A 22,232-nucleotide genomic window follows, 5' to 3' on the forward strand; every position below is an offset into this window, starting at 1 on the left:
AACTTTCCTGTGCATCACTGTTTGCATGCCACCAAGCACATTTTTTTCCCTCTCTCAATGACTTTGCCACTTGTGGTATTCCACACTGTTGCTCCTTATATAGCATTGTTGCTTATGTAGCTGTGGTAGTTGTAAGTTTCCCAAGGCTGGCCATTTGTCCTGTTTCTAATCGGTTTTATCATGTGTTATCTTAATGTTTGTACTTCTAAAAAAAAAAAAATCAAAGAAGTCTAGTCTCCGCAAGAGAAATTCTACCAGTGTAATGTATAGGATGCAGTGAATCCGCATGGTTCAATGAACACATGCGACTTCACCTGCGTGCAGCGCTTTGGACGCAGCACAAGTATGCTGCACTCAAAGCGCTGCCAAAAATGATCGTGTGCACATACCTTAAGGCAGCCAGGCAGGAATTTAATGCTAATAATCTTTAAACAGCATTCCTAAGCAGGACGGGTGCTCATTAAAGGGGTTTTCCACTACTTTGACAACCCTTCTCACTCTGTAGGCTTGCCCCCAATAAAATATCACTTATACTCAGTCGGCACTGGCTTTCCTGAGGATTGCGTAAAAGTGTTACATCATGTGAACCCTGCGACCAGTCAGCAGCAGCTTCACTACCCCCCACCTTCACACATACATCTGGAGGAAGTGAGAGCTGAAACATTAAATCCGCAAAATATAGCCCACTATAATGCATTGCTGGAATCAGGCTCTCTGCCGTTATATCATGTTGCTTTCAGACTATGTAGCAAAACCCTGCTGACGGATTTACTTTATGCACTATAAAAGGTTTAAGAATGCAGATCTTACCAGGTGAAGGACTCCTTGGCTCCAAGAAATAAAAAAGGATGTACAAGCAAGTATTGATGACCAATAAGAATAATTACTACAAAGACACACTGGTAGGGAATTTAGATTTTGCGCTCCAATGGGGACAGTGATGTCTAAAGCGCTGCAGAATAGGATGGTGCTATAAGCAGAAATGTCATCACTATCAATATCAGTGGAGGTCCCACAGACCAAACTGGTGAGGCAATTAACGCCGGCAGCGACCGCATGTACTCATTGAAAGAAGCTAAACAGCATGTAGCAATTGGTGCCGAGTAATGCAAAACAGCTCCTATTCTCCAAGTTAAGGTCACCAATCTTAGATGCCTGGACAACTTTAAAATACACCTGTTTAGGCTGAAATTTCCACCAAGTATATTCAATTTGTTGTGAGAAGTGTACTTTATTATAGCTTTACATACTTCAGACAGTGCAGTGGTCCTGGAGACACTCTTGACACTCTGTTGACGCCAGCGCCATCTACAGCGTTGAGATGAACTTCAGAGATGTAGAGAGTCAACGATGAGGACTGTAGTCTTGTCTTCACAACTTCTAATGGGCACGTCAATATGGCACCAACAGTGCCCCCACATCTGTAAATAGAAGGCAGAAAGGAAAACTGATGGAAGAAAAATGTAAATTCTCATCCCTGCATGTTCTGCTGATGTAGGCATGACCCACTGCTTCTTGCCCATGTACTGCTGAGCATTAGGGCTGCAGTTGTATAGTTACAAATAGTCGATTAGATGAGGGCGAACAAAAGAAAAAAACCACGCACAGTGCCATAAAATCCAACCTATATTCTTATATAGCCCCTCTCTAACTTGGAGTTTAATAGTCTCACTGCTCTTACAGTAAAGAATCCTTAAACCTTATTTTCTTTAGTTATTGAGCATGCAGTCCCATCATAGTTAGTGCCCTCTAGATACTAGCGTTAAGGTACCATCACACTTAGCGAAGCTACAGCGATCATGACAACGAAACGAACTGGCAGGGATCGTTGCTGTGTGGTTGCTGGTGAGATCTGAAACAGTCAGATCTTCCCAACGACGCAGCAACGATACGGCGACCCGTAGCACAATGCAACGCAAATGCACGCCTATGTGTCTCAGTTCTGAGTCGCCAACGAGGTCGTTGGTAAGGTGTCAAACACCGATGCATGCTGGTCCAGGCCATTTCGACACGACCAGCAATCTCACAGTAGGGGCCTGGTCGCTGCTACGTGTCAAACAGCCCCGACCTCCTCCTTTGTAAAGAATCATCTTAAACTGAGACTACTTTCCCATATAGAATGGGATTTCTTTTGAGGCTGCTGATGGGACGTCTGCTCAAGCCTCTCCACAAGTATTTTTTTCTTTTTCAACTTATTTAAAAGTTAGTTTAAGTATCCTCTAGCGATTAAGCAACTAATAGTAAGATATTTGGATCTTTAGGTTTCTCAATAAGCAGCTCATACCTTCATTACTACAACACATGGGAGATGTGGGAAATTGTTCAGTAGAGACCTAACAAAATGGCACGTTTTAGGAATAAAAGCAGCATGGATGAATGGCTAATGAAACGAATGAGAACTCTGATTTTTAATGGGCTCAGAACTATATTTAAGGCAAAAATAACCCTAAGGTGAAGGGAGAGGGCACACACACACACACATTAAATAAATGGTCCAGCAAAGAACCAAGACACCATAGCAAAAAAAAAAAAAAAAAAAAAAAAAAAAAAAAAAAACCTGCGTCCAAAACACTGATATTCCTGATCGTGGGCACATACCATTAAAGTGTTTTACAAGTTGGCAGCACATCAATCCGGTCATCATTTTTGCAATGTTTTGCACCCAAAATGGTGGAACGAAAATATAATATGCATGCATGTTTCCAAACACTCAGAAAAATGTTCTGAAAAAAAACTACATATACCCTCTGAGCTCGTTACTTTAAGAGGTACATTTTTGTACTGTCCCTGCCCTCAAAATATAAAGATGATACCCAATTCAGTTCTATTATCTTTAGAACACATGTAACTGCTCCTCACTGCTCTCCTCTCCTATCTGAGACATGTCACAGCAGTGTGAAGCACCCCACCGTGTGCAAGCCATCTGAGCAGAGTGGGTGTGGCCATGCCACACGATATCTGCAGAGAAAAAAGGTATTATCAGGAGACTGACTGATTGTAACAGCATAGCTGTAATGTCCCAGACAAAGGGGTGAACAGTGCAGTGAATAGCAGCTCCTGTCAAGCCAGTCCCCTGATAATGTCTCCTGAGGCGAGTGGGCATGGCATGTTGCCTGCTAGTAGCCCTGCAGTGAAGGAGACATCAGGTGGCTGAAGTGCCAGGATCTGCTCTTCACTGCTCACCCCTCCATCTGGCATATTATAGTAGTGCGCAGCTCCATGCTGTTACTATTCGCAAGTCTCCTGATAATGGCTGTTTCTCTGCACAGAACAAGGGTGTGGGCATACCCTCTATTCTCAGGCTGGCTGTTCCTCACAGCAGGGAGCAGAATACTGGTGTGTGATGTAATGCCCCAGACTGGAAAGGGGGTGGGGGAGCAGTGAGGAGCTGCTGCTTTCACATGAAATGACAAGTGTTCTAAAGATATCGTGCACTGGGCATCTCATCTTTATAGTTTATGAGGGCAGGGACAGTACAATTCTCTTTTCTTTTAAACCCCCCAGAGTACCCCTTTATGTCAAAATCTGATCATTTAGCAAGCCTTGAAAAGATTACCAGGTTTAAAAGCCAAGCCAAAATCAAAACTACAGACCACTGTTCAGGGATGTGTGCCCGTAAACAGTGTAGAGCAGAGTTGGGCTGGGTGACGCACCCTTGAGGCAATGCTGAGAAAGTTTTGGTTTTAAATCAAATGCCCAGTGGGAGTATGGACATGAAAACCCCTAGGCTATGTTCACATGATGCTTTTTTTGTAATGCAAAAGCGCTACTTTTTACAATAAAAACAAAAGCCATGAGAGTTTAGATAGCTCATGCACACCAAAACAGGAACATAAAATTCGTGAAATTCAGTGTGTGTAAACATAAGAAAAAAAACCTGATTAAGATAAAGCACCTACAAAATGAAGGATGAGCAGGTCATGGTTTTACATGAGGAAAAGGACAGAAATGCTCACATTTTCCACAGATTAAAAATAATTTTGTTATGAAACTACATGTCCACAAGGATCCTAGGGCTTATAGTACCCACCTTCCAGGCCTGATTGGAGGAAGGTGACAGCCTCCCCAAGATCTATTTCCACCTACAAACAGCACTGCCATTGTGTCATTGCCAGTCGTTCCAAAACTGACTGGACGACAAATACAGGAGAAAGATTTAAAGGAAAACATTTTAAAGACAAAACCATTTATCCCTCAGAAAGGGTAAACACCTGCACATCACAATTTTCTCTTTTTAAGCTGTATTGTCCAAGTGGGAAGGGAGGGGGACACAGCATTTCCTAAAACCAATTTCTAAAGTGTATAGCTGCTATGTATCTACATATGAGTCAAGTATGACAGCGGTATTGCATTAGGCAGTGTAGTGTTTCTATCCACTCTTTACTATACTGCACAATTGGGTTTACAAGATATTTGGGGTAGATGGAGGAGAGCGAGCCCATAGGATCCAACAGATCTGCATGGAACGTTATCACAATCAGATTAGTTGCTCCATTTTGCCTCATTTTGGAGCTAGCCCTAGTTTGGAATAGGCACCCAGCGTATACAGAACACAAGCCAATGTGACTGAAGGGCTCAGGGAGATAATGAGACTTAACCTGCGATTTGCAGCACAACAAACCCATTTCTTTGTCTATAGATCTGGTGTGAAAGTTTTTTTTTTTTTTACCCTGCTTAATAGAAGGCTCGTGTTTGTCTAGTATTTTTTTCTGCCAAGCACTAAACACTTTCTGCCAAGACTTGTTAACTGGCAGACAAGGGCAACAAGGCCCCTAATGGCTGCAGCGTCCAGAGAGTTGCTCTCAAGTTCGTTAATTTGTAGGACGGGTGCTTGTATAATAAGTGTATACACAAAGCAACATGCCCCAAATTTGGGACACACGAGCTTTTGTACTGAGGGTCTTGGCAGTGAGAGCTGAAGTGACAGAAAGAAAAGGGAAAGTAATCGCTCCACAACAGTCAGAGTCCATCAGTAATTAACTAAAGCCCTTTATTACCCAGCTGACTGGCGAGAAGCTCAAACAAGCACTAGTCAAGACACCTCCGGCTTTACAGGCACATATTCAAAACATATGGAGGGGTACACTGGTGGGCAAGACGAAGGGTTAAAATGAACTTGCTAATAAAGAGTATAGCAGGACCGATGGTGCCAGGCTTGCCACCGTGTTACACTGCAACCTGCCTGGGCTTCTCATGAAGAATGCTGAGACATTGCATTCCTGAGGTTGGCAGCCTCCTTGTTGCATTTCAGTCAGTAAAGTTCCCGACATGTCATCTGGTATACATTATGTGTAGAAAGAGAATACACATGTCACCTAGTTGTGCAGCCCCACTCTGATCTGGTGTGGAGGAGTCCCCCACCCTACACATTCAATAGTGCTGAAACCATCATAACTTCTGATTATTATAACCTCAGGAGAATAAAGGAACTTTCATTTGCCATGAATGCATTTGAATGAATTTCTTGACCAAGTCTGCCATATTGAATTTCAGCAGATTATTATACCACTAAAACAAGAAAGGACTGATCAAAAACCATTTTGGTATTCTCTCATGAAGCAGACCATCCTACCCAGTGGTCTTCTTAATGTTGTGTTTGTTGCAGGCGTGTCACAAACCTGAAGTATTTCCTAGTGCTAGTGTCAGCAAAGTTAGATTCCTGAAGCATCAAGCACATGTTGCAGATTTAAGGAAAGGAAAAAATAAGATTTTACTGACAGTGATGGGGGGGGGGGGGGGGGGGGAGAGAAAGGACCCCGCAACAAGAGCATGCTTATTTTATGCACAGTTCTTCCTGCCAACATGAGGATTTGCAGCAGAAAGAGGCCATGCATACATTTCCACAATATTTCACAATTAACATCTATCCACTAGATTAAAAAAAATATATATATTTGAAGCCTACAGTGTTCTGTCTGCACAGATTGCAGCTCCGCACATTAGCCCCAGTACATTCTGTTCCCCCAGATAGCAGGATCTGGTTGGAGAGCTCAGTAGGGGAAGCCCATCTTTATATCAGTGTTTAAAAGCCACAATTGACTCTTTACAGTCTATCCCAAGATACAATGCAAGGAAACTAAGCGCTTAGCATACCCATTTTAATAATAGTATGATATACAAGAGATTATAGAGTGACACTGCCTGGACAGGTTATCACCATAGAATAACCTGTGACATCAGCACGAGACTGATGAGGTTTCCTGAAAGAAGCTGCACCTTCAGAGGAACCTTAAATGACCCATGTGCTGAGGCAGCGACAAGGAGCAATGACTGGAAGAGAACAAGTCATTAATTAGCGTGCTAGAAAAAAGCCAATGTCTTCCTATAAAGTAGGAACTCTTACCACCACATATGTAAGAAAGTAAGCCATGATAATGTGATTCTATAGATGCAAGTTAGGCAAGTGTTGGGTACACCAGGAGCACTGCACTACCCAAGTAAGGAGCAGGGAGAAAGAAACTTTAAAAAAAAAAAAAAAAAAAAAAAAAAAAAAGCGATTTGCAGGGCATTTCCATCTGAGGTACTCCTAGCATATCAACAGAACAGGCCATAAATGGCTGAAAGTTGTCACACAAGGCAGATAAGAGCCCTGGATTTCTCGGGCCATGGTGTTTTTCTTCGTCACATGCTATGTTACACATGTTCTTGTATACAAGTACCAAGTTTGTGCATTTTTTTCATGCAGAATCAGAAGAGGAACATAGGCAACTGACTGGATTATACTGAAGCACATCTTTCAGATCACATTAAAGAACAGGAATTCTTCCCCAAGGTGACTTCAATGCAAGGGCAATGCTCAGTAATTAAGAGCTATGACAGCTATGGCACAGCGGAGCCGGCCAGGCGCTGGAGCTCCTGCGATATGAGGAAAAGTTAACATATGTCCTTGGGTAACTTCACTCTGCCCACTAAATGTGACAGCTCATCTGCAATGTGCGGCTCAGGGTAATGACGTGGTAAAGCTGCACTTACAAGTAATTCCTCGTTCTTCTCCATTCACAGCTGTGACCTCTGGCCTACTGCGGAGCAGCCACTGGCAAAAAGGAGGCTTCCTGCAGATATTCACCCTCAAACACCAGGAATAAGAGGTGTAATCAACAAGACAAATCAGGAACAATCCTGCAGTAAAATATGGGATAGCAGTGACTTAAGAACTCTTCCTAGAACTCACCCCATATAGTCCAGCACAGCGGTACAACATCCTAACTACACATTATAGATGGTCATATCTTTTTCAGAGGAAGAACTAATAAAAGTAATGCCAACAGCTAAATAGAACCAAAATTTCTCCAATTGTCACATCAAGTTTCAACATCATTACCACCCAAGTCCAACCTTGCATGTCCACAAAACAAACATTGTGCCAATATCTGGCCCAGCTGCAGTCTAGCCTGAAGCAACTGCCCTCTAAGCCTGGTCGGGCATTGTCATCCAAGCACCGCATTTCACAGATTAATTTGGTCATTTGGTCAGACAGCGTCAGTCTTTGGGGTTAAGGCTGTCCGTTCAGATGACCAGTTATGAACAAACTTAATGAGCCAAAAAGTAATGTAGACCTTTCCTTTATGATTGAGTTCCTATCATGGTCAAATATGTTTTAAGCTCTCAAAGGATCTAGTATAACCGTGATGGGCAATAACACATCACAAAACAGTTTTTAAATGTTTCATGGGCAATGAATAAGAATTTACACCCTATGTTCCTAAAAATATACCCAAGAAGTTAGGTACTGCAGGATTGGATAGGCTGCCCAGCTGCTGTGATACTTTGTGCAGAGCTGAACTATGTTGCAGATTTATAAAGAAGGAGAATTACTAAAATAGAGCTGAGTGTTTTAGAATAACCCGACAGGTCCTTCAGTGTAAGCGACTATCAAAGGACCCTCCCCAAACATCTCCAATTATGAGGGATTTTCAGGATGACACAATCCCATCTAGACAATTACATAGGAGTAATAGTAATGGGAATTACATCACGATGATTAAAAAGAAAGTCTCTACACCAGAGAATAACTTCTATTAATATAAAGTCTGTTCTCCCATGACAGAACAGCTTGACTGATAAGACCTTTAACCCCTTGGCTATTTTCCTTCCCTTCTTCCAAGAGCCATAACTTTTTTTTATATCTGTCAATACAGCCATATGAGGACTTGTTTTTTTTTTTGCAAGACGAGTTGTACTTTTGAATGACACCATTGATTTTACCAAGTGCAGTGAAACTGCAATTCCATAATAGTTTTTTGGGGGATTTTTTTTTTATTTACCATGTCCACTATATGGTAAAACTGACCTAGTAGCATGATTCCCAGATCAGTACAAGTATGCAGATACCCAACATGTAGAGTTTATTTAAATGGTGAAAACATTCTGAATTTTTATTATTTTTTTAATACAAAAGTTTACTTGTCGCCATTTTCTGAGACAAATAGAGTTTTGGGATCTGGGGCTGGGTGCTTCCTTACTTTATGCCCCGAGTTGATATCTTTAATAGCATTTTGGGGTAGACACAATGTTTTTATACCCTCTTATTGCAATGATGCAGTGGCTAAAAAAAAGAAAAAACAGATATGGGGTTTAGATTTTATTTTTTCTCGCTACCGATCCAATTTATGTTACATATTTTGATAAATAGGACATTTCTGAACACAAATACCAAATAGGCTGTTTTTTTCTATGGTTTTATTTTTAATGGGGCAAAAAGGGGGGTGATTTGAATTTTTATATTTAAAAAAAAAAAAAACTTGTCACTTTAACCCCTTCGCAACCGTGGGATTTTCACATATATATATATATATATATATATATATATATATATATATATATATATATATATATATATATATATATATATATATATATATATATATATATATATATATATATATATATATATATATATATATATATATATATATATATATATATATATATAAACATAAACACTTTCGTTTTTTGCTCCCCTTGTTCCCAGAGCCATAGCGTTGAATTTTTTGGTCAATATGGCCATGTGAGGGCTTGTTTTTTGTGGGATGAGTTGTACTTTTGAACGACATTACTGGTTTTACCATATCGTGTACGGGAAAAAAAATTCCAAGTGCGGTGAAATTGCAAAAAAAGTGCAATACCACACACTTGTCTGATCACCTCTGCTACATAGAGGTGATCAGCAGATCACCTCTGCTACATAGAGGTGATCAGCAGATCACCTCTATGTAGCAGAAATGCTCCTGTGCTATGAGCGCCGACCACTAGGTGGCGCTCATAGCGATCAGCTCATGACAACCACTGGAGTCTGCTGCAGACCAAGGGTTGTCATGCCTACGCATCGGTGACCCGCGATCACGTGACGGGGGTCACCGATGAGCGGGGTAAGTGACGTGCTTCCGGCACGGCGATGTTAAATGCCGCTGTCAGATTGACAGCGGCATTTAACATGTTAACAGCCGCGGGTGGATAGCGATTCCACCCACAGCTGTTGTGGGCACATGTCAGCAGTAATAATCAGCTTGTGCCCGGTTCAGTGTGGGCTCAGCGACGGAGCCTGCACTGAACAGGGGGTGACAGCCTGGTGTGTACCATTATGTACCAGGCTGTAAAGGGGTTAAAAGTCCCCTCAGGAGACTTGAAGATGCAGTCGTCCAATCGCTTGTGCTATACATAGCAATGCATCATCCCTACACAGCACAGCTATGTATAGCAGAAATAACGATCTATGAATGCTGGCCGTGAGCCGGCATTCATGGGAGTATTGACAGGCACTGGAGTCTACTGCAGATCCCTGGCAATCATGACAACCCATGGGCATCCTGCAATCACAGTGCATGTTAAATCCCTCTGTCAGTGGGATTTAACTGGTTAAGAACCACAGACAGAGCACCGGTGGTTGTTAAAGGCACATGATTGCTTATTAAGTCAGCTGTCAAGTGTGAGGAAAAATGCAGGCTCAGCGTCAGAGCCTGCATCAAAGTCAGGGAGACGACATGTATATTTATGCCCTATCACAAAGGGGTTAAACAGTAACTGTCCGTTTCATTTTTGATTTCAAAAATCAATATTACACATGAAAATAAAGACATTGTAATATATCTTATCTGACAAATCTGCTTTTTTCCTCTCCTCCTGGTCATGATCACAGAGATAGAATCTTATCAATATCAGCAGCCATCTATGTAGATGAGGAGGAGTCGCTCTGCCTCTGCTCCCACCCATTTGCATACAATCTCATCAGTAACAACGGCCATCTCTTGTCCCAGCAATGTAATAATCTCATCACCGAATACAGATTTTACCCGTGAAGTGAGAATGGATCAATCCTGGTAGAGAAAGAAGCAGATTTCTGATAAAAAAAAAATAAAGTTTTTTAATTGTCATGTGCACTGTTGGAGTTCTAATCAAAAATGAAACGCTTACTGTCCAAGTGCCCAACCAACCCCTTACTTCAGATGAGCTCAACATATGAGACACTGGTCCTCCAGAAGCTGGACAACGCAAACAAGAATGAAAACACCACTAAAAGCACCTTCACCTACAGACAATACACAGTTCCTTTCTGCATCCTATAAAAGTTTAAGGGGAATTACACTAAACACTCCCAGTATATACATCTATCCCTGATGGTTTCTGGCCTCATTATTTAGCCTACAGATGCATGCATTTCGCTAGGAAACACTGGTCAGTTTTCTTCCTATGACAAAGTGAATAAGATTTATAACCTTCTAGTCTGCAGTTAGGTTTCATAGAGTTCACAGGGCAGATTTGGAGATTTTTTTGCCACAAATTCTGTATGCCCTACATTAGTATTCTGTTAAGGATTTGCACTGCATTAACCCTGTGCATTACAAAGGATAAAATCCACATCAAAGAAACATGCAATGGATTCAAAGTCTGAAAAACGACCGTTTATGTGCTGACTTTTTGTTCAGCAGCAAAGTGATACAATTCATTAAGAAAAGCATGCCTCTTGAAGGATCTGCTGAAGCGAGATGCACCAAATTAAGACTGGCTTGCAAAAAACATGTTTTGAGGATTTGGGGCCCCCCCAAGTGTGACCATTACCACTTAACCAAAAACATAGACGCTATGCCTTTCCTCCATAGTATGCAAGAAGTGAAACTGCCAGTCTGACAGCTCTGCACTAATGATGGGCAAACAACCTGAAACAGCTGTCTGAGTTTGTTTGGATTCTTTTCCTGGTCAAGTTCCAAAGATTTTGAATTGTCAGACATTAAAGGGGTTGTCCAGTCACTGACTGTAGACTCATGAATCCCCCTAGCGCACGTATGGTGTGCTGTGGGGATTCACCGGTTTCAGACCCGGGACCGGAGGGTATGTATGAGTTATGCATGCCAGTGGATGTGGCTTTGCTGTCCATACACTTGTATTGAGCGAGGCCACGGCTTCTAGTTAGACGCACCCATTGGCTATCTGAGTCACTAGACAGGGACCTCACTCAATACAAGTGAATGTACAACTCATACATACCCTCCGGCCCTGAGTATGAAAACTGTGAATCCCCGTACGTAACTTACAGGATTGCTCCCTCTACTAGGTGGTAGGACTCTTTATTCAACAAAAGAACCAGTTTGCAGCACTTTCGTGCAGGGACTGAAAGCTGCATTTACATTAAATTAGTATTGTGAACGCATGTTCTTAAGAATGGTCCTGTCATAATAATCTTGCAGTGTAAACAGGCTGCTAATCACCCAGTGAATGAGCAAAACTCGTTCAAGTGAAAGGATCTTGCGCGCAGCACAAGATTATTGGCAGTGCATTGCTGTGTAAAGAGGACTCGCACTGCCGAGAACAATGGCAGCCTATACACGCTGAATGATCTACCGGTGTAAGGTACTGGTTCCCTTTAGAGACAATACAAATCTCTTCAGGGAAACCCACGAACCTGAGGCTTCTTAAAAGCCGATGTACCATGCCACTACTCCAGCGGTCCCCCCCATGGGAATGTATCCTTAGACTTACCCCCATTTCTGGAAATCCAGTAATCCACCTTTACACCTTCATAAGAGCCCTGGAGAGCACAGTCTAGTTATGAAGCCCCAGTGGACACAGCCACGTAACTAGGCAGATCACCACTCTGGATTATGAGAAGGTGTTATTAGTCATGATTAAATGAAGAATCAGACATTATTAATAAACAGCTGACTAGAATAATGAATAGCTTGAAGAGGAGGATGACACAAGGACTTCTCTACTGGAGATTTGTGATTTCAGGAGGACACAGTAGTGAGAAGAGAGAAGCAGTAAAGTAACAAGTAAAGCCTTGAATCCATAAAGGTATAATGTCCGGCTCTCTGGCACATACTGAGCAGTGCTCTGTAATCGGTAACAATGTGGTTTGATTCTTCGCTATTACAACACTTGATAGGGCATTGCCCTTGTGCTTCTGTATGGCGGCCAATTCCCTCATCCATGTTCTCCGACAGCGCAAACAAACCGAATGCTGTGCACGTGAGCCATCTGAGGACCAGCAACTCCTCCCAGAATTTACAGGTTATGCTAGTAATTACTACATTACAGAGCAGCTTATCCTCCAGGTAAATACCAGAAGGAAGAAAAATGGGGCAAGATGCAGCAGTGTCACGGTCTGAATATGGACTAAAGACAATGATCTCTGAGAAAACTACATATAACAAAGTGCAACATTACAGCGGTCAGTCAGAAGTGGACTAAAGTAATGCAGCAAATTGCTTTACTAGCAATTGTCTAGAATACATATAAAGTAAAGAGTCACTATTAAGTCAAGAACAGACATCTCCTGACCCAAATTTAGGCACTTAGGAGACCAAGTTTGGGACGAGAGACACGCTGTTAGTCTGGGCAGAATAAAGCAGGTGCAGAGGAAGTTTAGCACTCACCCCCTCCCTGCAGTCTTTTTGTTTTCAAAATTATCTCTTGAATGACAGCTAGAACCTGATTGGTTTCTTCACATTCTCACTGCTAATTATAATAAGTTGCCCACATAATATACTTGACAAAAGGCTGCTGAAATAAGGAGAATCAGTCCAGGACAACCTAACCAAGGCCACGTGCACAGTGTTTGCACTGACTACTGGAGGCACATGCCAGACAGGGGGACACAGGCTGAATAGCAATAGCCCCCCACAGGGACTTAGGAAACACAACACATGCTCCTTTCAGCCTTTATCTAGTGAATGGAAGTTTGACATGGGTGTATTAAAAAAAAAAAAAAAAAAAAATTAAAAAAAGTTTGGCTCAGTGCAGCCTTACAAATAATGTGCACCCCATAAATGGATCATTTCTGCACCCACCTGCACTCAGAGCTGATGGGATACAGAGCAGTGGTGGCCCCTGACAGGTCCTATGTGTACAGGCCCTTCACAAGCTCAGCCCACAGACATGGGCTACCCGGGTTACATACAAGCAGCTCAATGATGGGAGTAGTTATCCTTGGATACATACAACCACAGATACAATGGCTATAAAAACCAGGTTATACAGTGATAAATGTCTGTCTAGAATAGGTGCACATGCTTTATTTTTGCAATGGCCACATCATCTATGAAGGGGTATTCTTATCAGAGGCATCTTACAACAGTGCTGCATGCAATCATCAAGTATCTGGAGGGCTCCATTTCTGAAACTTCCACTACTGTAGATGAAGAGGGTCCTCTGCTCCTCTTATGTAGCAGTTCAGAAAAGGGCAAAGGTGAGCACAGCCATCCCCATAGATTATGTCACTGACCAGGAGTCAGGGCTAGCTGGGGGCCACGGGCAGTGCACCCCCGGTCCATACCCCTACAGGGAACAATCCCCAGCAGGTGTGCAGATGGTGGGGGCTGTAGTCTCGGGGCAGTCAGGCAGGACAGCTTGCTGTGAGCTCTCACAGGTGATTAGCCTGATCATGGCCGGACCCCTGGGCCCCATGTATTACTGCACACAGCACCAATGCTTAGTGATGGAGGGCCAGTCCTGAGAACTACACTATGGCCAGACCCGACCCACACGCAGCCCCCCACCCGGAGCCACACGTGCAGCACCTACCCTCCAGCAAACAGATGCACCAGGGTATCTCTCTGGCTCATTCTCTCATTCTTCTCCCTGCAGCCAGGTGGAGGCAGCAGGTCCCCGGGGAGACGCCGGGTCCTTTGCCCGCTCTCTGGTGACTGGTGTAGGAGGCAGCAGTCAGCACACAGCCCGCAGACGTAGGCCCGCTGGCATGCCACCATGCACCGCTCAGCGTCTGCGGATACCGGCTGCTCACACGCAGACTGGTCCGAGTATATAAAGGTGTATGGCGCCTGCACAGACCGTGGAGCCGTCTGCCCTGACCTCACACACTGCCTGCCTCCAGAGTCCTGCCCGGAGCACTGTCCCTGCCTTCTCCGCTCCCCTCTGCCGCCTTCACCCCCCCTCTCACTTATGAATATTCAGCAGCCCGAGATAAACACAAGCTGATTGGCTGCGGAGGTGTGGCGGAAGTGACGGCGGGCGCAGCAGCCTCACCACGTGACCTGGCTCCTGGTAGGCTATGTGTATGAGGAATGCTCAATGCTCATCAGCGACAGAAGACTACAGATCCCAGCATGCACTGCCACACACGGGGCGTGTCCGAGGAAAGCGGCAGTAACTTCAGCCGCGGTATTGGAGGTTCACAGGTCGCTCGCCTGCGGCTGATCCTGCGCTGCCTCCTTATCTGCAGCAGAGGCCGTGTGCACGGGTGGTTCATAATACAGGGCGACTGGGAGCGGCAGCACTGCCTGATGAAGGGTGCCCCCTCTGATGGCGTCCACCACTGCCAGAGGCTTCACCTAAAGAGCAGTGAGAAGGGGGAGCTGCGGGGAACAGCATGGCTGTGTCCTCTACCCGGGGCTAATAGCTGGCAAGTCCGGAACATAATCTGCCCATGGATGATACCCGCCACCAATGACTGAGCCGCCATCGCCAGTAACTGACCCGCCATCACCAATGACTGAGCCGTCATCGCCAATGACTGATCCTCCATCGCCAGTAACTGACCCGCCATCGCCAATGACTGACCCACCATCGCCAATGTCTGACCCGGCCCCAATGTCTGATCCGCCATCGCCAATGTCTGATCCGCCATCGCCAATGTCTGATCCGCCATCGCCAATGTCTGATCCGCCCCCAGTGTTTGACCCGTCGCCAATGTGTGATCTGCCACCAGTGACTGACCCGTCATCCCCAATGTCTGACCCGCCCCAATGTCTGACCCGCCCCCAATGTCTGACCCGCCCCCAATGTTTGACCCGCCGCCAATGACTGACCTGCCGCCAGTGTCTGACCCGCCACCAATGTGTAAGCCGCCTACAATGACTGACCCGCCTACAATGACTGACCCACCACCAATGACTGACCTGCCGCCAATGTCTGACCCGCCCCCAATGTCTGACCCGCCCCCAATGTCTGACCCGCCCCCAATGACTGACCCACCCCCAATGTTTGACCCGCCGCCAATGACTGACCTGCCGCCAGTGTCTGACCCGCCACCAATGTGTAAGCCGCCTACAATGACTGACCCACCACCAATGACTGACCTGCCGCCAATGTCTGACCCGCCACCAATGTGTGATCCGCCACTAATGATCAACCCGTCACCAATGTGTGATCCACCACCAATGACTGACCCGCCACCAATGTATGATCCGCCACCAATGTCTGACCCACCACCAACGTGTGACCCGCCACCAATGTCTGATCTGTCAGGGTGATTCTGCTTTGAGCCTAAAGAGCAGCAGCCTCTTGTCTCAGATGTGTAAAATTTACTGGTTATTAAACTTCATCTCCGTTCTCAAAAACTTGGTTATTTTATATGTTGTTACCTAGGTTACCGGCCAGCACTGGGCCCGAACATGTGCTTATAAGTAGAGTTGGTGTGAATCGATTCGCTGGACTCGATCCATCGGCCACATCTTTCGCCTATATTCTCTGGACAAGATCCTTGAGGGCTGCCTTCGATCTCCTGGGACCTGCTGCTCTTCTTTTGATTACCTGGCCTATTGGCCACATCATTGTGGAGTGACGCACATGTGACATTGAGCCAGGCCGGCTAATCAAAAGAAGAGCCACGGATGCCAGTAGGTAGGAGGTGGCTCTCTGGGCTCCTGTCCAGACTAATGTGGCTGATGGACTGAACCGATCGGCACCAACTATATTTACAAGCTCTTTTCAGTAGAGCTTGTGAGCGCTGCTCTGCTCCAGAGGACTCACTGTCAGCTCCCGATTCAGCTTTAGTGCTACTGTGCTCCCCTAATGCTGCAGAGGCAAATCAAATACCGTGTCCCAGCAAGCAGGAGGTCAGGAGAGCGGTGCACACCTGAAAAGTCATTTTGGGACAAACCCTTGAAGCATTTCTCAGTGTCACACCCAACAATGTGTATTATGAAATGCAACACGGCTGCATTCAGCGATGGTGGCTCAGGGCCAGTTTTGTCGCAGTTATCAGGACTGGAGCCATTGCCATAAGTATATTACTGTGGATAATTAAGACAAGTGTTATTTACTGTTTATACCTTTTGCACAATGTTTGCACCCACTGCCAGGCATAGGGAGGGTGGTTGACTGTTTTGTAACTGTCCTACATAGTGCAGTAAGGTTTGGACCTGTTATCTTGCAGAGCGGGTCCACGGGAAGGCAAAATCTTTTATCTCAGTAAATTCGTGGCTCCTTGATCCATCTCCAGGAGTCTAGTACATATCGTTATTAATAATAAAATGACTAATTTCATGCCGTGCAGTCATCGTATGTACTAGATTTTCTAATAATAATCCAGAGCTGTGTTTCGGTTCTGGAGGAAAAGCTTAGTCTGTAGCAGGGATAGAAATTCCCCTTTCTGCTGTTTAGTGCTGATCATAGTGGTCGGACGCCCAATAATCGGCACGGTCTCATTTATCCTGTGGATAGGTTATAACTTACTTTCAGTACACAAACCCTTTAAATTCCAGTATGTGCACTGTGTTCTTCAGATTACACCATAATCTGTACCGGTATTTGCAGTCAGATATGAAGAGATTCCAACAAGAAAATATAAAATTTTTACTTTATTAATATAATCATAAAAACATAGTAGAGAAAATAATAAAAACAGACGGCAAAAAACAACCTCCAGAAAAGAGGAGGTGACACAGCACCGAATATGCTTAGCTACATATACAGTGGGTACGGAAAGTATTCAGACCCCCTTCAATTTTTCACTCTTTGTTTCATTGCAGCCATTTGGTAAATTCTAAAAAGGGGACCTTGAGGAACTGCCCCTTGGGGATACCCCTCTTAAGTGGGATGGATGGTAGCTCTCCCACTTAAGCAGGCTGTTGGTTGACATGGTTTTACGAAACAGCGAGGTTCTAAGAGATCCATCCTTCTCTATTGATATATTCACATCTAAGAATGCAATTTTTTCTTCTCCAACCTCGAAGATAAAGAAGAGACCTATCTCGTTGGAATTAAGATAGTCAACCAACGACCCAAAGGATCCTTGGTCGCCAGCCCAGAGGACGAGGATGTTGTCAACGTATGTGCCCCAAAATAATATTCGCGGGCACCAGAAGACATCCTCGTCCCTGAAGACCACAGTATCTTCCCACCAACCCAGGAGCAAATAGGCATAAGTGGTGGCACAAGGGCTCCCCATCGCCGTGCCCCTAAGTTGGTTGTAGTAATTGTCATTGAAGAGAAAGAAATTATGATGTAGGACAAACTCCGTTAGTTCCAAGAGGAACTGATAGTGAAGCTCTAGATGTATACCTGTACTCTTGAGATAGTATTCGACTGCCTTGAGGCCTTCTGTATGTTGAATACTACTGTAAAGGGCCTCAACATCTATCAAGGTCAAAATTGTTCCCGGGTCAACTGTAATATCCTCTAGTTCATTTAAGAGGTCCATCATATCTCTCAGGTATGAGGGGAGGGCCATCAAAAAAGGTCTTCGGAGTCTGTCCACATGTATACTGGAATTTTGGCACAGGGCATCAATCCCCAAGACTATGGGTCATCCGTTGAGGGGACTGATGCCTTTATGAATCTTGGGGAGTAAAAAGTTGCTGTTACCGGCCATTTAGGTAGTAAAAAATTGAACTCATTTTTTTATAATAAACCTGTATGGAGCACTTCCAAAAGGATTTTGGATAGATTTGCTGTATACTCTTTTGTAGGATCCCTACAAAAGACCTCATATGTTGATTGGTCTGATAGAATAACTCGACACATCTCCACATATTTATCTTTGTCCATCATTACTGTGTTCCCTCCTTTGATGGTTTCAGCATAATATTTGTGTTATTGTTTAGACCATCAAGTGCTCTCTTTTCCATAAGGGACAAATTAGGTCAGATAGGCTCGTGTCTGGGGTTGATGTTTCTTATTTCCTTTGAGAAAGATGTCAATACTTCCCATGTCACCGGTGGGAGGCATCCTTGTGCTCTTAGGTTTTAGATCCGAAAAAGGAACTTCCCCAATCCCTCTTTGACCGTCCTCTGGTAGTTCTGTGAGTAGCATCACATCTGGAAGGTCTTCCAGGGATATACCCAATTTCTGACACTTCAGCCTATCATTGTGCACAAAGAATCTTTTCCATTTAAGTCTCCTTGTGAACAAATTGATATCTTTGATCCATTCAAATGGGTCAAACCTGGTTGTGGGAACAAATGATAATCCTTTCATTAGTACTGATTTTTCTGAATCCGATAGTATATGCAACGACAGATTAATTATCTGGTTTCCACTCCTATCACATGACTCCGCATGAGCTCTCCTTACTGTTTGTTGCCGTGCAAGGTGGAACAATCCCGTAGTTTGTATGGGATCATAACCCTGGTTTCTAAAAAATAGGAAGTGGAGGGTGAAGCTGAACCAGAAAATTATGCTGGAGTGTTTGGATGAAATTTTTGCATCATCCGGTCCACTCCTTGTCCCTGCCATCTTTTGTCATTTCCCCTTTGTCCACATTCTCTTGATTTTTGATATGTTCGTAATGGAGGATATTTGGAACTAGTTTCCACACCCGAGGACTCCAAACCAGATGAGGAAATATCCGTGGCCGCGTTTATTCCCCCTGTTAAAGATGGATGTGCTCTTTTTTCTTTGAACTCAGAGCATTCCTCACATAGCGTTTATGCTTCCAATCCTTAATACTCAACTGATATCACTCCACTGCGGTTTTTAAAATTTGATCTCCTCCATGAAGAGGTCTTCACAGGGGATTGAAGAAGCCTTGACAAGTGGTGCTACTTCTGGGAATATCATGTGAGGTGGCATAATATATGGTAGTTGGACCCTTCTTGTTTTCATTTCCACCATTATTTGTCTCTACCAGCAGTGAGTGGAGTGACATACACAGCATGCTGCATTGTTGGAATCGTGTTTTCTTCACAATTTAACTGCACTTTAATTTTTTTCTCCTGTTTTCTGGTACATCGTATGGTAAAATGGATTATGTAATTCAAAACTAAAACTCATACCACAAAAAATCAAATCCTTATCTATAGCCACGGGAAAATAAAGTTATGGCTCTTCGAAGAAGGGAAGTAAAAAAAAAAGTGTAGAAAAGAAAAATCACTGTGTCTTTAAGTGAATGAAGAGTCCATGAAGCCCAACAACACAACATCCCCATGTTGCTCAGTCCAGGGGGGCCTAAACTTGCTACCATGGCCTGGAGCATCTCCAGATTCGTCTCCCATTGAACACATCTGGAATGTCAGTAGTCGGCAAGTGCAACTCCTGCTTTTGCTTTGGATGCAATGATGGCTGGAGACCACATGGGCACCACAATGAAGAGGAACGTGAAAGTGTCTCAGGATCCGATTCTCAACATGACAGCTCAAGGCTACTATGAACACCCTGGATGGCCTAAAAGTTCTACCATGGCCCATGTTATTTCCTTCTAAAAAATAATCTCAAGCAGTTTTGAAACTGTTGACGGCTCCTGCTGTAACCAGCTTCTGAAGAAGGCTATTCCATAGATTAATAGTTCTCATGGTAAAGAAGGCTTGTCTCCTTTGGAGAATGAACATTTTTTTTCTCCAGACTGACAGAATGCCTCCTTGTCTTTTCAGGAGGATTTTCAATGAAATTGCTTTTGACCATATGTTTACTATGGGCCAATTATGTTCTTGTTCAAGTTAATCAAATTCCCTCTTAGACATCTCTTCTAAGTCTAAATGTAATTCTATTATAACTAAGCTCCTCCATGCCCTTCATTACTTTTGTAGCATTTCATTGTGCTTTTTCGAATTCCAGGGCATCCTTTCTATGAACTGGTGCCCAGAAGTGAACTGCAGATTCCAAATGAGGTCACACTAATGCTTTGTAAAGTAGGCAGCAAGGTGGATCAGAGGTCAGCACTGTTGCTTTGCAGCACTGGGGTCCTTTCAAGTCACCAAGAACAACATCTGAAAGGTGTTTGTATGTTCTCCCTGTGTTTGTATGGGTTTCCTCTGGGTTCTCCGGTTTCCTCCCACACTCCAAAGACATACTGATAGGGAATGTAGATTGTAAGCCCCATTGGGGACAGCGATGATAATATCTTTAAATCATGATAAATAAATAATAGTAGTATTACGTCCCTGTCCTGAGAGTCCATGCCCTTTTTAATACATGATAATATCCTGCTGGCCGTAGAAGCCACTGATCACATGCTCGTATTTAGTCTGTGATCTGCAAGAACACTCAGATCCTTCTCTACAAGTGGCTCTCCTAGTTTGTCTTCCCCTAGAACATATGATGTCCATATATTATTAGTGCCCAGGTGTATAACTTTACATTTATCTATATTGTACCTCATCTGCCATGTGGATGTCCAAACACTTAGTTTGTCCAGGTCAACGTGTAACTTATGAACATCTTCCATAGGCTGCTCTATACTACATAGCTTGGTGTCATCTGCAAAAATAGAAACATCACTATTGATCCCATCTTCTATATCTTTAATAAATTAGTTGGATCCGGCACCAAAAATAGGGGTACATCCCTTAATACCAGAGACCATTCAGAGTAGCAGCCATTCACCACAACTCTGTATGTGGTCTTTGAGTCACTTTTGAATCCAATTACAAACCTTTGACTACCGCCCCACTATCAGTATTCGGTCAGTATTTTTTCTCTGGAGTGGGAGCCAAAACCAGAAGTGGGTGATAAATGCAGAATTGGTGACTTGTTTCTATTATACCTATTCTCTGATTGTTCCTCACCAGGTTTGGGCTCCCACTCCTGAGAAAAAATACTGACCGAATACTGACCAAATACTGATAGTGGGGCCGTGGCCTTACTTTCGAAACCCATAGACCTATATATATTTTCACATTATAGGACGGTGTCAAATGCCTTTGCAAAATCCAAAAACACGACATTCACAGCTATTCCTCTGTCCAGGTTTGTATTCATCTGTTAAATAAATCAAGTTTGTTTGCTCTTTTCTGATTAAAACTGTTTTGACTATCACTTGTATTATTTTCTATAACATATTCCTGTATGTAATCCCTTACAAGCCGTTCAAACATTTTTCCCACAATGAATATTCAGCTTGCTGATCTATAAATAACTGGGAAAGACCTAGAGCCTTGTTTGAAAATGGGCACCACATTAGCCTTGCGTAAGCCTCTTGGCACAGTACCAGTCACTAGTCTATAAAAATTACTAACAAGGGCACAGCAATAACTGAGCCGATTTCCTTAAGATGAAGCCCATCTAAGGGGCTTATTTATTTATTTTATTTACTTTAGTCACTTATATAGCGCCAGTAATTCCACAGCACTTTACAGACATTATCTGTAAATTATACACATTGATACTATGTAAAGAAGTTTTACTGACATAGAAGTTAATTAAAGCATTGTAAAGCCGATGTGCAATGTAGACTCTTCATAATTTACTTGCTGTCAAAATGTAACTGGTAATGTACACATGGAGGGAAGAAGGAAGGAAGAGCAAAACCCATGTAGGCAGCACAGGCCCCACAGAGAAGAACAGTAAGCTAATCAACTAGTGACTTTGGCCAGAGGGGATGGTGCTGGGCATTCCAGAGTGCTAGATTACATTAGAATAAATTAATAGATTGCTCCCTCATAATACACTGAGCCTTTGTGGTGCCAGTGTCAGCACCTTTAGTGTTATATACTGCAGGAGAGCCTTAAGGAGTGTTAGATTAGAGAGAAACAGCAAGGGCTGTGATATATCCATCTTGAGACTATATAGGGTCCCAGAATGGTGCTCTATAGGTGGAATAGGCAGGCACTGAGGGTGGGAGT

At 43.6% G+C, this 22,232-nt stretch overlaps 1 protein-coding gene across 1 annotated transcript in view; it reads right to left on the reverse strand.

Moving 5' to 3' along the window:
* Positions 1-14,418, reverse strand: part of SLC25A36 (solute carrier family 25 member 36) — a 33,875-nt gene extending 19,457 nt beyond the window's left edge. The window contains exons 1-2 of the mRNA XM_073674632.1: positions 14,017-14,418; positions 1,251-1,421 (exon numbers count right to left, since the gene is read on the reverse strand). Coding sequence (XP_073530733.1) covers positions 1,251-1,421; positions 14,017-14,201 — 356 coding nt within the window. The 5' untranslated portion in view covers positions 14,202-14,418. The remainder of the gene's footprint in view (positions 1-1,250; positions 1,422-14,016) is intronic.
* Between the last annotated feature and the right edge of the window lie 7,814 nt (positions 14,419-22,232).

Source organism: Phyllobates terribilis, unplaced genomic scaffold (assembly GCF_046119375.1).
Source record: "Phyllobates terribilis strain yellow unplaced genomic scaffold, ASM4611937v1 Scaffold_3__8_contigs__length_932513732, whole genome shotgun sequence".
Classification (NCBI taxonomy): Eukaryota; Metazoa; Chordata; class Amphibia; order Anura; family Dendrobatidae; genus Phyllobates; species Phyllobates terribilis.